Source organism: Drosophila ananassae, chromosome XR (assembly GCF_017639315.1).
Source record: "Drosophila ananassae strain 14024-0371.13 chromosome XR, ASM1763931v2, whole genome shotgun sequence".
NCBI classification, from domain to species: domain Eukaryota; kingdom Metazoa; phylum Arthropoda; class Insecta; order Diptera; family Drosophilidae; genus Drosophila; species Drosophila ananassae.
Window position 1 is genome coordinate 14898753 of NC_057932.1, and position 18590 is coordinate 14917342.

Sequence of the window (18590 nt, forward strand, 5' to 3'; positions counted from 1 at the left end):
AGCTTACGAATGCACATTGATATATAAGCTGGATATGTGTGTATGTATATGTGTGTGTGTGAAGGACTCTATCCTGTGTGTGTGTGTGTTTGTGGGCCACAAAGATATGTTGACCAAGTTGGCCGACTGCCACAAAATGCGACAAACACCGATAAAAAAAAAATGAAAAGAGAGCAATGGATGGGCCATCTCTTTCCTGCGACCTTGACTGCAGTGCACACACACACACACATATACACACACATATATTTACAAACACATACGTAGTTTTTCGAGCAGAAGAGTGTCTGGGCCAAAAAGTTTTCGACTTGTTTTTGTGCTTGATGCGAAAAATGTGCGAGTCAATTAATTACAGGCAGTCGAACACGAACACGAAATCCAACCATAAACACACACACATACACTCATACAGACATCCTTTCAGGCATATATCATTTTTGTGTAGCATACTATTTGGGGCATGGCATATCCAGTTACCAGTTATCCGAGTGGCGAGTGGCGAGTGGCTAGTGTGAGTTGTGCGGCACAAAAGGCCACAAATACCATATGGCCATATGGCCCGATATATATAGCCCACTATAGCCTCCTATATAGCCCATATATATGATGATCCCGACCTATGTCCTGTCTCCTATCTCCTGTCTGCGCATAAATAAGCAAACAAATGAACGTCTAATGAGGTCAGTGGACGGGGCCAATAAAAGTTACACTCTACACTGAGAGAAATTTCTCTTAGAACTTTGACTTATTTTAATTGGAAATAAAATGGTATTGTTTTCAGTGCATTTTTACGCACAAATTTCGTCCTGCGACTTACCGTTAACTGCTTGGCCAACAATTAGCAACATTAGCAGCCAGAGTCCTGGGCGAAGGATTAATTTTTGATTTTGTTGTTGTATTTGTTGCTCTTTCTCTTCTTCTTCTAGGTGTTGTTGTTGTTGTTGTTGTGAGTTGGAGGTGCCGGTTCTTCTTCTTGCTAGCATTTTGCGTGAGATTTGCCAGCTTCAGTCTTATTGTCTCCGTCTCGCTCGCTCGCAATGGCAAGTGCTTCTCCACACGTAACTGTAAAGATATGGTTAACAAGAACAAGAAGAAGAAGAAGATAAGACCAGGAGCATTAATGAAGAAGAAGAAACAAAGGCACTGAACAAAATATTTGTTTTATTTTTTAAATTTTTTTTTTAAATTTGTAAAATTTTTATTAAAAAAAAAATTATTTTAAAGAAATTATTTTATAAGAAGAAATAAAGACACTTTAAAAAATACTTTTAATGAAATATTTATTTATTTTTTCTGTTTTTTAAATTCTTAATAATTTTCTATAATTTTAATTTAAATCAATTTATTTTTCTTGTCTAAAATTTCTTCAAGTGTATAAATAAAAACCCCCTCAACTCCTCGGAAATCCAATTGAAGCTTTTGTAAGACAATGGATTGAGGTTTTCCCTTCCTATTTTTATTTTGTTTTTTTTTTTTTCCGTCTGTCTCCTAGAATTTTCTCAACAATTTTCCACCCGTCTGAGCCATCCACCCCCTACTCCCCCCCCTTTGGAAATGCCAACAAATGAATCGAATTTGGCCGCTGGCGAAATGTCAGCACCAAAATAATGATAATCCCATCAAGTGTATTGCCATTTTGTTTGGAATTTTCCCGAATCGTCTCGTTGGCAAATGAAAAGTGTTGATGTGGAATTCTCTCGAAACGGAATTAATTTTATTTCCAGGACCAGAACAAGGATCTCGACGTGTCTCTGAACTATTTTTTTTTTTTTTTTTTTTTTTTTTTTTTTTTCGCGCGGTTCCCACTGCATAAGTACAGCCCACCTCCCGTCCAACCGACCGAGGGACGCTGCCGCATAACGTACGGCTCGAATCGCGGGGATAGATCCGAGAACGTTTAGGAGAAGAGTAGGGGTAAGATATTACGAGGAAGAGTGTTGCATAGATAAGGCGTTTAGTATAAAGGATTTAAGATTGTTAGTGGAGCAAAGTGGCAAGGTGTGGTAGAGACCATTGTAGTCCGAACATAATACCCTGAACGGATCGTGTTGGGCATATGTCGAATTACAATGGCTAAGGAGTAGAGGACGGAAGTTTCTAGTCCTTCTACTAGGAACGTTAAAATTTAAGCGTGTTAGTAAATGCTGACTGTCTACATTACCATATATAAGATTATATAGAAACATAACACCCAGCATCGTTCTACGATTTGTTAATGATGGTAAGTTGATTAATAAAAGTCTACTATGATAAGTGGGAAGGTGAAGATTTGCATCCCAATTAAGTCCCCTAAGGGCGAAAATCAGGAAGTTTTTTTGTACAGATTCTATGTGATCTCGGTGTACTCCATATTGAGGACTCCAGACACACGATCCATACTCAAGAGTCGGACGAACCAATGATGTATATAACGTTTTTGTTATGTACGGGTCATTAAATTCTTTTGACCATCTTTTAATAAAGCCAAGCACACCCATAGCTTTATTAACCATGGTAGATATATGGTCGGTAAATTTAAGTTTCAAATCTAAAAGGACTCCCAGATCGTTAACCTGAGTTAATCGTTCTAAAGCGTTCCCATAGAGAAAGTACATAGCCTGGTGAGGACTAGTTCGATAAAAGGACATGAGTTTACATTTCGATCCATTAAGCTTTAGGTTATTTGCGAAACACCAATTTTGAAATTTATCCAAATCGGATTGAAGTCTAGATTGGGCACTAGTGAATTTATACTGAAGACAAAGCTTAACGTCATCAGCGTACATAAGTACGAGTGAATCAGTTAAGGCAAGGGGCAAGTCATTAATAAAAAGTGTAAAAAGTAAGGGTCCAAGATGGCTTCCTTGAGGCACCCCAGATGTGACGCGGACTAGACGCGAGGTAACATCTTTAAAGAAGACACGTTGGGTTCTTCCAGATAAGTAGCTCGAAATCCAGATAAGGAGGTCAGTTGGGAATCCCAAAAGACTGAGTTTACTTATAAGAAGCGAATGGTCGACAGAGTCAAATGCTTTACTGAAGTCAGTGTAAATGACATCTGTTTGTAAGCCATTCCGGAACCCATCCGTGATAAAAGATGTTAGCTCCAGTAAGTTGGTAGTGGTGGAGCGGCGCTTCATGAAGCCATGCTGGCATGGAGATATTATTGAACTACATAGGTGTTGCAAATGTGGAGTGATAAGTTTTTCAAAAAGCTTCGGAATTGCTGACAATTTAGAAATGCCCCTATAATTGGCAGCGTCGGATTTTTTCCCTTTTTTATGAAGAGGAATAATGTAAGATTCCTTCCACATAAGGGGAAAGATCGAAGTCTCCAGCGAAAGATTAAAGAGTTTAAGGAGCGGTTTGCACAGAGCCTCGGCGCAGTTCTTCAGAACACAGCCTGGTACTCCATCGGGGCCTGGCGAATACACGGGCTTGACTTTAAGAAGACCCAATAACACACCACTTTGATAAAAAGAAGGGCAAAATATAAGGTTGGCTGATTGGATATTATAAGTGTAAGGCTGACCTGTACTGGTGCTAGGTGAGTATGTTGTTTGAAAAAACTGTGCAAAGAGATCGGCCATTGCCTGATCAGTGTTCGCATATGAGTTCTCAAACATAAGCATAGGAGGAGAAGATACATGTTTGCGCTTAGTGTTTACAAAGTTATAAAACTGCTTCGGATCCTGAGTAAACTGAATCCGGCAGCGGCGTATATAACTCCTATAACATTCAGCGTTATGCACGGTGAAATTGGACCGAGCTACTAAGTATCTTGAATAACTAACTGTACAGCCAGATATTTTATGTTTATTTAAAAGTCTATTCATAACGATCTTTAAATTTCCTAGGTGCCTTGTATACCAAGGCGGATTAATTGAAACGGACGGATATTTCCATGGCACGCAAACGTCGAAAAATTTATTCAAAGTATAATAAAATTTAATTAAGGCAATGTTTACATCTTCACATGCCAGTAGATTGGACCAATCAAATTCCAAAATTAACTTATTTAATTTCATAAAGTCAGCCTTACGAAAGAAACGAACTTTATGAGATTTAAGTGTAGGCTTAAGGCCAATTACGTTATTGTTTTCTATTAAAACCTCAAGAGTGGGATGATATGGATCCTCTGGGTTGGAAAGTGGTAAAGTTCTGGAAAGAGTAATTCCATCAGGATCAGAAACGAAACACAAGTCCAGCAGCCGACCTAAAGAATTTCTAACGTGGTTAATTTGCCCGAGTGACATGTCGAACATGCCCGCCGGGAAGTCATGGTGCGAATTCAGCAATAAAGACGGTGAATTTTTAACATTGGACCACCTGAGTTCTGGGATATTGAAGTCACCCAGAGCTACTAGCTGGTCACCATCAGACAGACGATCAAAAACAAACCTAATAGCGTCTAAATGTTGCCAGTATGTGGGCGGTTCGGACGAAGGGGGTACGTAGGAGCACGTAACGTATAATGATTTATCGGACAATATGATTTTAATGCAAAGAAATTCTATGTCACCAAACTCTTGTGATTTAATCTCTTCAGAAGCGAAATTGGAGTCTACAGAAATTAACACTCCTCCTCCCCTTCGCAGAGTTCTATCACGTCTAAAAGTGGTGTACTTACTTGGAAAAACTTCGGAGCTTAAGATCTCCGGCTTTAACCAAGTTTCTGTAAAGACTATAATGTGAGATGCAAAGAAAGAACTATCAGAATACAGTTTGGGAAGCTTACTTCGTAACCCTCTAGTATTCTGATAGGTAAGTGTTAGTGAAGGCATTAGTTTTTTGAAGCTGACGTGGAAGGTTGGTCAGTGGCTCTAACATGTGGGAGTTTCTCTCCCACAGGTTTGGTCATTTTTTTCTTCACCGTACTTGGCTGATGTTCTTGGACGAAAATGTTCTCTGGCCAGAAACTGGCGGAACAAATCGTCTTGAACATCTGCGCGGGCACACGTATTTTGAAAGATGACGTATGCCTGGTGTAGTTATATTTAAATTTAGTTATATCTGCCACCTTTATGTCGGCTTTTGATTTGGCTTTGATGTAAGCCGAGAGATCAATCTCAGAAGTATCAGGGGCAAGCCGGGAAACAAATATGTGTTTCGATGGTGGGATCACCTGCAAGGGTTTTGGTGCCGCCGTAACGAGTATGGCAGCATCAGTTCGTACCGGGGGTCCGGAAGCTTGATTGCCCTGTTCGGTGACTTTTAAGGGGGTTTCAATTATTGGGTCTGGTGGTATCACTTGAAGCGATGCCACAGAGGACATATCGGAAAATTGCTCGTTTATGCTGAGATATTCGGAAACCGAATTTTTCCCAGGTCCGGCCCTTGGGGTGGCCAGAGATATGAGCGGCTGCATAGTTGTCGGCTGAATAGGCTGAAGACTTTTCGCCACGGGCACATCACTAAAAGCAGATTTCTTACGCTTTGGAGACTCATTTAGTAGTTGAAGACTACTAAACTGTGTATCTAGCGCACAGAGTTGGTCGTTGATTTTACGAAAACCGCTAACCAGCTCTTTAAATCCACTTTTAGTCTGTCTCATGAACGATCTCATTTCGTCCTGAACAGCACGACAACCGTCACAGCAAAAGTGGAGACCAGACCTACGTGAGATGGCATCCGAAACTGAGGCCGTGAACCCGGCACACTTAGCGTGTAAAACGTTTTCACATAGCCAGCAGTGGATGGTAGGCTGGGATGAAGAGATTGTCTTATTACAAGACTTCAAACCACAGACAAGTTTAAATTCCATTATGAATATATTATTTTTATTATTGACGTACCGTGAACCACTGTGCCAAAGAGTCGAAAAAGGGAGAATAAAGAGGGCGATTAGTGATAGTTAGTATAAGAGCAAAGAATATAGATAAGAATCTAGTGTGAGACAAAAGAAGCAACACCGTAAAGGATGAAGAAGCAGAGCAGTGCTATGTTTGGAAGAATATTAATAAATTTATTATTTTACCTCCAAATATATCACTGCACACGCGAAGCGAATCGGATGTTTGGGATGAAAAGAATCGGGTTTATGTAAATAAATAAAAATAAACACCGGATTGTTTATAATTATTATAATAAATAAAGATTTTTCAAAACGCAGTGCGCACAAAAAAAAACACGTCCGTTCGCTTTAAGAAAAAGTGAGGAAGTCGATATTCCCCAGAAAAAAAAAAAAAAAAAAAAAAACAAAAACCAGAAATCCCTTCGACTCAATCATTTACTTTGAAATTAGAACTCCTTTCGCGAGAATTTCAACAATTTCCCCAACATTTTCCACCAATTTTCTTTGCAGAAATTAACCCACAAATGGCATGGAACGTTTTTCTTTTTTTTTTTTTTTTGCATTTATTTGAAAGTTAATGAAAGTCCTGGACAATGTCCTTGCCACTTCTGAGACCCTTGGACCCTTCTACGGTTGCCAGGCCTTCATGCAAATCGAGTGTGCAAGTCTGGGCTGGTTTTTCCGACACTTTTCCTAGCCTCCTCTTTTTTTTTTAGGTTTTTCCTTTTTTCCTTGTCATATCCTTTTTTGGTTTTCTTGTTTTTATTCCGTTTGTCCTTTTTTATACCCTTGCAGAGGGTATTATAATTTTGGTCAAAAGTGTGCAACGCAGTGAAGGAGACATCTCCGACCCTATAAAGTATATATATTCTTGATCAGGATCACCTCCTGAGTCGATATGAGCATGTCCGTCTGTCGGTCTGTCCGTTTCTACGCAAACTAGTCTCTCAGTTTTAAAGCTATCGAGTTGAAACTTTGCACACACCCTTCTTTCCTTTGCAGGCAGTATATAAGTCGGAACGGCCGGGATCGGTCGACTATATCCTATAGCTGCCATATAACTGATTGATCGGAAATGCCATAACTTTGGTGTTTTTTAAGTTAGAGTTAAGTTTTTTTAGGTTGGAACTTTCCACACATGTTATATTTGACCAAAAAATCTTGTGTGCAAAATTTCATAAGGATCGGCCGACTATATCCTATAGCTGTCATAGAACGATCGAAATTGGCATAACTGATGTTTTTTAAGTTAGAAAGATGGGATTTGGTACAGATTACTCTTTTGGCAAAATAAATCGATATGCCAAATTTCATAGGGATCGGCCAACTATATACGATCCGCTACATATCTAATAATATAAGATGCGTGGCGCCACCTAGCGGACTGCGACTGAACTGCAAGGGTATATAAACTTCGGCTCCGCTCGAAGTTAGCTTTCCTTTCTTGTTTTGTTGTGTTTTTTTTTGTTTTTTGTTTCAAGTACTTAATGCCACGAGAAATCGCCTAAGACAACTGAAGCACGAAAAATGTGAAAAACATGCAGAGAATAAAGTGGAAAATGGGTGGGAAAATCAGAGGGAAAAAGGGGAGTGAAAGGGCGGCGGGAAAATGGACAAATGGGTGGCGGGGCGTGTAATCAAAGCGTTTGGATATCAAAGATTCAAACGGAAAAAAAGCGCCAACAAGAGGGATTCGAAAGTTATGCATAAATTTTGGACGCCAGAGCGACTAGCGATTTTCTACAACAAAAAACAAAAAAAAACGGGGAAAATATATAGAATATATGGAATATATGGAAAATTCGGAAAATCCTATATATCCTAAATATCCTTTATATCCTGTTCCTCTGGTAAAATCAATACAGGAAACCAATTAGTTTCGCCTTCAAAACAGTCGAGAATATCAAAAAATAAAATTTTTTTGGAAAAACAAGTAGCAACCACAATAAGAGAGTGAGAGAGCAATAGAGGAAGGACCTAAGGACCTAAGTGACATTGTTTGTTCCTGTTATTTCGACTGTTTTTGGGCGCTGATGCCACCAGGACACGAGGACATGGCCAGGACACGAGAGAGCCTAATAATAGCCGCACATAAAATTTTATTAGCAAGAGCGTAACAATTCAATTGGGTCATGCTTTATGGCGCCTCGGGGGTGACGGCCAGAGCTCATCCTTTTTTTTTGTATTTTTTTTTTTTCCAACCAGGACACTGAGCTGGAGGAGGAGCAGGGCCTCCCAAAAATTGGGTCAGTCAGGTGCAGCAGTAGGCCTCCTCCTCCCCACAAAAAAAAATACAAAAAACAGAGAGGCCATAAAGGTTGCGATGTAGTGGCCGTGTTTTCCAGGATTCTACCTTTAAAAGGGCTATGAAAGAGTAAGGATAACCTTTACGGCAAGGACCTCTCTCGAATAGTTATCTGTGAGATATTAAGAAGCCCCATTTGAAGCCTATTTTGGCGGGAAATCTGACAGAAACTGACAGAATCTGGCACTTTTTTGTTCAAAAAATGTAAAAAACAAAAGAAACAAAGCCGACAAGTCACATATGTATGTATTTTCTCATCAATTTGCCATAATTTACATTTGCTCGATGTCCTTACAGGGGGGTCCTTACAGGTCTCAACCTCCCTCTCTTCCACTCTCCCCTTGCAGAAAGTGCCATAAAGTGTCGTAAAGTGCATTAGAGCGCACTTGGCATGAGGCAGCCAACAATAAGAAAATGCGAAGGATCCAGGACTAAAGCCCGACAGACTGACATCCTTGTACGGCCAACAAAAAAAAATAACAAAAACAACAAACAAAAAAGGAGCAACACCAGGACACCAGTTTTGCATAAATATTTCTCCCCTCAAGAGGGGGGGGCGTGGTGGAGGTGGATCGCCCACAAGGAATGCGCCAAAGGGGCGACTAACACCTTATGGCAAAAAAAAACAAAAAACAAAAAAAAAAAGAAATGGCGGAAAAGCGAGGGGAAAAAAGGAGCCAACCTCTGGAGGGAAATTCCCCGTTTTCGTAGTCGTTTTCCCGATTCCCCATACTTTATGCCCATTTCTGATTGTTTATTAGTGCGGCAAAGTCCTGCCCGCCCCCAATAAGGACATACGAGGGGGCGTGGCAAAGGCATTTTTAATGCCTTGGTACATTTATTGGCGTGTTTTACGCGCCATAAACTGAAATTCATAAACATTTTTTATGCACTTACATGTGTAAATGTGTTTTCGGTTTGCAGGAATGCATTCCATGATGGGGGTGGCAGTTCTGGTGGCAGTTGTGGGGGGGTCAGACGACAGGACAGGACAGGGAGTCAGGACCCAGGACCCAGGACCCAGGACCCAGTACCCAGTACCCGCAAGCCAAAGGACCAAAGGTAACATACACATATATTTTGTGCCGAGGTGACGGCCTCGCCTCTCGACGCATTGCGAAAATGCGGCATAAAAATTCATTTTATTGCTTACGTTTCAGTATTGTGTAACTCCTCCTCCCCCCCACCCCCTCTTTAGTCCTTGGTCCTTGGTGCTTGGTCCTTCGGGCCATAACCATTGGCTTCAAAGGATAGAATTGTCTTGGGCAAGGAGCACTCCCACAAATGATTTGTGGTTTTTGTCAGCAAGCCAGAGAGTCCTTTTTAAGGACATAAAGATTAAGATTAAGCTTGTTTTATTTTTAATTTTTATTAATTAAATAACAAATAATTAAAATTTAAAGAAAATAAAATAAAATAGAGTAAGAGTGAGCTTTTAATGGCTACTCCTTGAAGCTTCCTGCCTTGAAACTGAAAAGTCCCACAAATATTACGTATACGCCCCCCACGCACATATTGCGTATACGCCGCATGGGTCGTCATGGGACTGGGGGAGGGGTAGATCTCATCCATATGCATAGGCCGGGTAGGGAAAGTGCTTGGGTGACACTGATAAGCGCATTATGGGCGCCAGTGCGGCTTTCGGGAATCGGAATTCAGGACCAGACACCCGATTTCCGGGTCGATAATTGCCAGCCAGAGTGGCCTTAAGGTCAAAGGTTATCCAAAAAAAAAAAATTAACAAATAAAAAAAAAATAAGAAAAGAAAAAAAAAGAAAAGTTCAAAGCACCACCTGGTAGCCACTTGGAATTGGAAATGGAATTATGAGAGATGCCTTTTTGGAGGAAAGTTATTCTTTTGCCAACTCATGTGCCATGAAAATTGTTTCCATTTTCATTTTCATTTTCATTTCCAATTCCAATTATTATTTTTATGTGCATTCATTGTCTGCAGGATATACGTGCAGGATATTCGCCAGGATTTTGGGGCAGGATTTTATAGCCAAAATGCTGACTCAGCGCCAAGAAAATAAAAACGAAACAAGGGACTCGCCACTGTACTTGATTAATTTCATCAAGTTGAAGAAGGGAAGATGGGGAGTCCTCCCTCTTGTCCTCCTTCCATCTCAATTACCTACTTTATATTAACAGCACTGTTTCACTCTTGACTGGCCACCAAACGCAGTGCTCCTTGCTAACCATGTCCCTGTTCCCTGCCAACCGACATGACTTCATGCCACGTACGTGTTGGGGAGTTTCTAGTTTCTTTGTTTTTTTTTTTTTTTTGTTTTCGGGGAGTTGGGAGTTCCTCGATTGAAACAAATTCGAACATGGCCCTGGCAAAATGGCAAAAACCTGCCTCGTCACATCTACATAAAGAACAAGAACAACAACAATTACTGGCCCGGCTGGCTGGCAGCAGACGGGCAGGAGAAGAAGTCCTTGCCACGCTCCACAAGAATCTGTTGACAAGCAAGCCCATGGAGCCAAAATTAAGTGCACAGTGGGAGTCCAACTCTGAACTAATTAAAGGATAGAGAAGGATCTTAATTATTATCTTAAATATATCTAATATATTCTTTGTCTTCAAATCCTTTAACATTATTTAAAAAGTGTCCTTTTTCTTTCTCCAAGACCTCCTAGTCTTGGGGAACAGTTTCCAGGCACTCCTTGACTTCTGAGGCCAACTCGAGGACTGTAGCCACTGTGCGCTTAAGAGGCGTTGAAATTAGCTCAGCCTGAAACCACCAAGGCACCACCACCATTACCTCGCACCACCATATCGAATCCTGGGCCGCCATCTTCATTGTCGGACTAGGACGAGGACGAGGTCGAGGACGAGGATGTCGGGCGTTGTTCAAGTGGCGCTAGATAAATGCTAAATTCATGTCTGGCGGGCGCCCAGCATTATTAGATGGGTGGTTAGGCAATGGGCCACCCTAAAACCCACCCACCAACCACCACTCCTCCCTCTATATCCTGCCGCCCCCTCGGTAGCCACCCCTCGGAAAAGAGCCTTGGAAACACACGCTTTAGTGCACATTAATACTTGTTTACGAATTTGCTTCAAACATTAAATTAATTTGTAAAATTTCCAAATTTTCCTCAACAAGATGCCCCATCTGGGGGGGGGGGGTGCTGATGAGAGGCGAAGGACATGTAGGCACTTTAATTAGTTGCCAGCTCAGTTTGTTTTTCTATCCATCCAGGATGTCCAGGACAACCAGAAACAGATGCCAAAAAAGAGAGCTATTAATAAGAGTTCAAAGGACCTTTTATTTTCTCTCTTAATGTCTTAGAAATAAATAGTTTTTCTTGCAAGTTTTTCTCTCTGTGTAAGAAAGGACGAATATCCTTAGGCCACGTCCCACCTTCCAGTGTCTTAATCTTTTGTTTCTGGACTCTGATTTCTTTTTTTTTTGGGCAGGCATTGCACTTTTCTTCCAATTTGTGGGTTGTAGGTCCTAGTTTCTGGCAGATCCTTCTGGGATTGTAATGATGGAATGGTAATGCCCCGATGGAAAATTGTGATTGATTTGATTTGAGTTATTTTTGGCATTTCATGCGTCATGCGCCTTCGAAGACAATGCTCTCGAGTGGCCCAATCAATATTCGTTTTGTCAAAAGCCATATGATTGAATCAATCAGTCCTGGGTGTAATAAATCCGTCAGTGACGGGTATTACCTGAACAACTCATCTCCATAGATAGACTATAGTACATATAGTACCAGGACCTCCTCCTTCTCTGGCTGTCTGTCTGTTGCCTTGGCTTCTGTTGTTTCTGACTTTCAGTTGAATTCCCAGCCATTTCCATTTATTTTATTCCCTTTTATTTTCAGTCTTATTTTTCTCTGTTTAGCTCTCGGCTTTATTTGCTTTCTTTGCCACTGATTTGAGCTAAGGCCATGCATAAAAACAACACAGAGAGTCTTCTCTCTGTAGGAGGAGCAACTACAAGGACATCCTGTGATGAGATAATTCCGATATGCTGCCACAGGCCTTAGCATCGGATTATGAGTTTACGGAATGCATTCATGAACATCCGCAATCGGATCAAATAAACATTTTCTAATTGCTGCATACAGTTCGTCCTTAATGGATGTCCTATCCTTTTTGAAATGAAAAAAGTTCATCAAAGAGAGAGAGAGAGCCTCCTCCAGCTCCGATGCCGATGCCGATGCCAGGCTTCATTAAAAGCCAAAAAGAATTCCGCAGAAATTCTAGCGACAGTGTTGGCCTGAAAATGAGAAGCAAAAAAGCCAGGATATATCTAGGATTAAGGATGTGCATATCCTTTAAAGCCCCACCACCCACCCCGCGTTTATCAACTGATGGCCAACTTTTGCGTGTGCCGAGCATAAAAAACTAACTTTCAGCTACTTAAAGCGAACTTAAAAACATGAAACAGAGTTGGGCGAGTCCCAGTGGGAGAGCTCCTCCGCAGCGCCAGGACCTCCTTTAAGGGGGGGATCTGCTTTTCTGACTTTCTGAAAAAAAAAACAAAAAGTTTAAATAAATACCCGCTTAAGACTCTGATAAGAAAGAAACTAAAACTACTACCGATTTCTTGCAGTGCTGGGACATCACTCCCATCCTGTTTCTGAAACAAGAGACATCCTTGATGATGGGGCTGGGAATTCGAAAGGGAATTTTCATCCTTCCAGTACCAGGACACCAGGACACGTCGCTGGTCGCCAGTCGCTTCCAAATTCAATTTGCAAAAGTTGAAAGCTAATGACGGCGCCCAGGACGACTAAGTGGCCACTTGATTTGAGCCAAATGCCAGCCAAATAGCAAATAGCCAGCAGAACGGCCACCCCACAACCCTTTTTGTCGTTTTTCCGGAAAATTTTCTCCGGAAAAACCTTCCACCCCATCCCATCCCACCCCTCCATAAACTTTAGACGCTTAGTAGTCTGCGATCCTGGGCCATCAATTTCTTATTCGTTACCTTTTAATAAATGATTTCGCCAAAAAGGATTGGCCTGGGGAGAGTGGGGAGAGGTGGGGGTGAGGAGGTCCTGGTGGTCCTGCTGGTCCTGTTGGTCCTGCTGGCCCTGCTGGCCCACCCACACACTCAATCACCTGCATGACATTTGCAAAAAGTTGCAGTTTCCAGCTCCCTACTTTTTCCGCTCGACTGAAATATGAAGTTCTGCCAATAATTTCTGGGCGCTGCCAATGGTGACACAGCAGAAGGCCAAATGGGCCCAGAAAGTGGTCAGAACTGGCCCAGAAAGTGGCCCAGAAAGTGGCCCAGAAAGTGGCCCAGAAGTGGCCCAGAACTGGCCACAGTGTGGTAACATTAATAATTCCCCCCCTTCGTTGGCTATTATTTTTATGAAATTTTTATTAAAAATGAAGCTGAATGGCAATTAAAATATGATTATCCTTGTAATCCCCTACTGATCCTGTAATTATGAGTTTAATCCTTAACCTTTGACCTCATTCCCTTAACTATCTCCCCCCCTTTCGTGCCATGGAGATGTTCGAACATGTTCAAATTACCCATAATTGTCAGCATTTTTTCCCAGGATCCCCCCCTTTTTTTTTTTTTGCATTTTTCGTCCTTTTTTCCGGTCCGTTCATCATGTCGCCAGGATCTTCATAACCACTTTGGGTGACTTTTGTTCCGAGTCAACAGCATGGAATGGTTGCAGTGTGAAAAATTCATTTAAGCAGTCGCTAAACTCCCGGCATCATATATCATCCTGGACAGAGGAGCCACCAAAGGGGGCTACAGGACGACATGAGAACAGGAGGGCGAGTGCGGGTGCGGGTGCGGGTGCGGGTGCGGGTGGTGGTGCGGTATTAGAAAACCAAAAAGGAAAATTGGCAAGGAGCCCACAAGACCTGAAGAACAAGGACCTGCTTGGCTCCTGGGTACTGGGTCCTGCGGCCATATCCTCGTGGCCACGCTCGGCGCGCCTAGTTCATAAATCATTAGGCTCGATTGTCTGGCTAACACGCTCTGGCCCGAACAGTATTGGCCAAAATAGTGGAACAATAGGGATACATTTTCCAAAAAATAAATATTTCAATATTTTAAAATTTAAGTTTAAGCTTGAAAAGGTGGTGCTTGTGGGAGAGTTTCTTAAAGAAACTAAATATAAGCCATTTAATATCTTAGTTTTATTCTTTTTCATTTAAATATTTAATTGCTTGCCTTAATTTTGTAATTTTGTAACTTGTAATTTTAATACTTATGTTTAAAAAATATCATATAAATTATATTTTATGGGAGAGTTTCTATTTATTATTTTTATATATATATTCTTATACATATATTTACTAATGATTTATAATTTATTTTTATAATTTATGGAAGAGTTTCTTAAAGAAATTTAATTTTAATATTTAATTGTTTGTCTTAATTTATTTAACTTAATTTAAATATTTTTTTATTAATACGTATAGTATAAATGAATATTATACTTTATATTTTCTATGGAAGGGTTTAAGAGTGCTTAAGAAAATAAAATACAAACCATTTAATATTCAAACTCTTCTAAAAAATCTTTTCTCAAAAAAATCAAAACTCTTCTCTTCTTTGTTTTTCGTTTAAATATTGAATTCTTTGTTTTATTTTATTCAATCTAATTTTAATAAATATTTTGAATATATATAATACCAATTTTACTTTTATGGAAACTTTACTTAAAGAAACTAATTCTTACTCTTCCCTTAAACCACTTTTCTCCTTAATTTAAATATTAAATTATTTAGCTGTCTCTCTTAATTTGTAATGTAAATTAATATAAATATGCAATCCCCCTAATAAACAACCTAAAAACCTATTATTTCCACCACAACTGTTAGAGTCCTGCCCCGGCACACACTAAATTAATAAAGCATTTCTGCGCTATCTCCCTCAGCAATCGCACCCTCGTTTGCAAAAATAAAAAAGAAACGAGAAGAATAAAAATCATTCAGGAACGACCTTCCCCCAGTCAGTAATAAGAAAGGTAAGCCCCAAAAATTGCAGCTTCAAAAAAAGATAATAAGCAATGAATTATCCTACACGCAACGAATTTCAAAATCAACCCAAACTACAGGCACCCCTACCCCGAAGATACACTCCATACGACATAGATACATTTGCACAGATACACAGATACATCTCCAGCCACATATGTAGATGTGTGTGCATGTGTGTGGCTCTTGGAATTTATCGCACGTTACGCCTGATGCTGAGAGTTGTAATTTTTCATGAACCAACCACCCATCCACCCATCCACCCACCACCTCCCTCGAAAAACACGCAAAGCGGCCAAAAGATGAAGACAGAAGGGAAGGCAACAGGATGGGGCAAGGATCCATGAGATGGAGATGGAGATGGAGATGGAGATGGAGATGGAGATGGAGATGGAGATGGAGATGGAGGTGACAGTGCCTCACATGACTGACAAACGAGGCAAGGCAAAGTGACGCCAGGCTGACACCAGACAAAAGTTAAGACAACAAGTTGCAACAAAATAAAGTCATAGATCTATGGAGGAAGTGGGATATATTATTTATAATAGGTTATAGATTGAGTTAGGAGCTACTTTTAAGGACTGAAGACTGGCATAGTCCAGGCTATAGGTACCCAGAGTACCCAGAACTTGCACAATGGGATACGTTATCTATAAATATTTGGTATTTTAAGTTGGAGCTACTTTTAAAGACTGAAAACAGATATATGTAGTCTAGGCTATAGATACCCGGTACTTCCCGCAATCTGGGATATATTTTATATATTTTTATATATTATTTTAAATTATTAGACTTATATCATTCTAGGCTATAGATATCCGGTACTTGCAAACTCTTCTCTCTAAAAAAATAGCTATAACTCCCAGGCTATAAACAGCAGATACTAAATCATACTCCTATTATAACTCTAGATATTAGGTAAATTAGGAACTACTTTTAAAGACTGAAGACTTATTTTATTCTAAGCTATAAATACCCGGTACTTGTAATCTGGGATATATATTAGTTATAAATATTAGGTATGGTAAGTTAGGAACTACTCTCAAAGACTGAAAACCATCCAAGTCTAAGCTATAGATACCCGGTACTTCCAATCGCCTTTCTCTAAGAAAATAGATGTAACCCCCAGGCAATAAACACTCTATACACTGTAATATCCCCTTTTTTAACTCCAAGTATATCCCTTTTAATCCCGTCCCATAACTAGGCACTGTCCTTTCGGATTACCAATGCCACTTTAGTCGCCATTTTGCATATGTAAGCAAAACAGGTAGTAAGTGTTATCACGTGCCCGTGAGTGGGTGTTTGGGAATGTTTGGTTGCCGGTTGTTTGAGCCATCCTCTCCTCGGGTTTGGGGCACTGTTTGCATGTGTGTGACGACAACAAACTTCATGAAAAGGATAAGCCAGGACTGAGGGCTGAGGAGTGAGGGCTGTGAGAGAAACAAGCAGCGAACAACTCCACACGCGCGCACATAATGCAAGATTAATTTCTGATGTCGTTATAAATAAAAGCTTGGATATTTTATAGCCACCCCCTCATGTTTGCATGGCCGAAAAAAAACACAAAAAAAAACACAGAAATTTGTACGGCACAGGACATGCATAGAAGAGTTAGGTATTACACGGCGTATACGCAATATGAGAGCGGGGAAAACAGGACCACAGAACCAGAGTCACAACCAGAGTCAGAACCAGAGTCAGAGTCAGAGCCCAGAATCCAAAAAACCAAAGTCAACCGGCCACAAGAATAATGTAGCATTTTATTTCTCCCGACAGTAATTCACGGAAACGACAGGGAACGGGTTTTGTTCGCATAATCGGATTTCCACACAGTTTTTGTCCCCAACAAAAAAAAAAAGGAAGAGAAATCCTAAAAAAGCAGGTCAGCTGGTAAAAAAAGGAGAGAGAAGAAAGGTAACTACCAAATTACCATCACATATTCCAGCGACAAAATGACAAGGACAATCTGAATGCGTTCTCTGCTCATTTCGCAGCGCAACTTGCCGGTCGTTAAGCGAAATTGCAAACTAAGGAATGCATAATTGGTTCATTAGGACGCATATCCGAGGCAACTGTCGGAACAAGAGCGATTGCCGAAGGATAAGGATAGAGGATAACTTGACTTCAATAAACGACTGCTTTTTGGAGACTTTTTGGCAGAAAAGGATTAATATTCAAGCTATTTAGTGGCAGATATTAATATTCATAGTCAGGCTACGAATGCCTGCTTTTAGAAAGGAATAATGGAAGCTAAAAGACAAAGTCTGTGTTTTTAATAAAAAAAAATAAATAATAAATCACTTGAATAAGGATCACTAGAGCTTAACTTAAATTAAAGACTTATTTTTGAAGATTTTATGGCAGTTAAGAATTAATTTTAAACCATAATGTAAACCTATAAATGTCCGCTTTTAAGAGAGCTAAAGGACAAAGTTTATGTTTTTAATAAGCAAAACTTCATAATACTTGACTTTGCATATTAAGAATGAGGATTTGTATAATGGCCAAAGGATTGCCAAAGGATAACTAGAGCTTGTCTTTATAAGAAAACTAATTTTGAAACATTTAATAGCAGTTGAGAATTAATATAAAAGCTGAAAGCCTTAAAAAGTGGGCATCTTTTAAGAATGCACCTAAAGAGCTAATAAAAAAGTTTATATTTTTAATCACTAATACTCAAAATCACTTAAATCAGACTAAGAAGGATATTTGGAGCTTAACTTCAATTGAAGATTATTGAAGATTTTTTTAAGATAATATGGCACATAGAATTTAATATTAAATTTTAGCTAACAGCCGAGCTATAAATACCCACTTTTAATTTACTAATACTAATTCTACTACACTTATTCAAAAAATAAGTAATACTTATAATTAAGTTATATATACCACTTTTAAAAGTGCATAGTAAAAGAAACAACAGAGAAGAAACAAAGTTAATACTTTCAACAAGAAAGGAAAGCTAACTTCGGGCGGAGCCGAAGTTTATATACCCTTGCAGTTCAGTCGCAGTCCGCTAGGTGGCGCCACGCATCTTATTTTATTAGATATATAGCGGATCGTATATAGTCGGCCGATCCTTATGAAAATTGGCAGATCAGATTGTTTTTCCCAAAATAGAATCTGTACCAAATCCCATCTTTCTAACTTAAAAAACACCAAAGCTATGCCGATTTCGATCGTTCTATGACAGCTATAGGATATAGTCGGCCGATCCTTATGAAATTTTGTACATAAGATATTTTGGTCAAACATAGCATGTGTGGAAAGTCCCAACCCTCTAACTTAAAAAACACCAAAGTTATGGCATTTCCGATCAATCAGTTATATGGCAGCTATAGGATATAGTCGACCGATCCCGGCCGTTCCGACTTATATACTACCTGCAAGGAAAAGAAGGATGTGTGCAAAGTTTCAACTCGATAGCTCCAAAACTGAGAGACTAGTTTGCGTAGAAACCGACAGACAGACAGACAGACAGACAGACAGACGGACAGACGGACAGACGGACAGACGGACATGCTCATATCGAC

At 40.0% G+C, this 18590-nt stretch overlaps 1 protein-coding gene across 3 annotated transcripts in view; it reads right to left on the bottom strand.

Moving 5' to 3' along the window:
- Nucleotides 1-18590, bottom strand: part of LOC6505225 (ell-associated factor Eaf) — an 89657-nt gene that overhangs the window by 46369 nt on the left and 24698 nt on the right. For all 3 annotated transcript variants that reach the window (XM_014904838.3, XM_001965545.4, XR_006507756.1), the window contains exon 3: nt 818-1062. In XM_014904838.3, the coding sequence (XP_014760324.1) occupies nt 818-983 (166 nt within the window). In that variant the 5' untranslated portion in view covers nt 984-1062. The remainder of the gene's footprint in view (nt 1-817; nt 1063-18590) is intronic.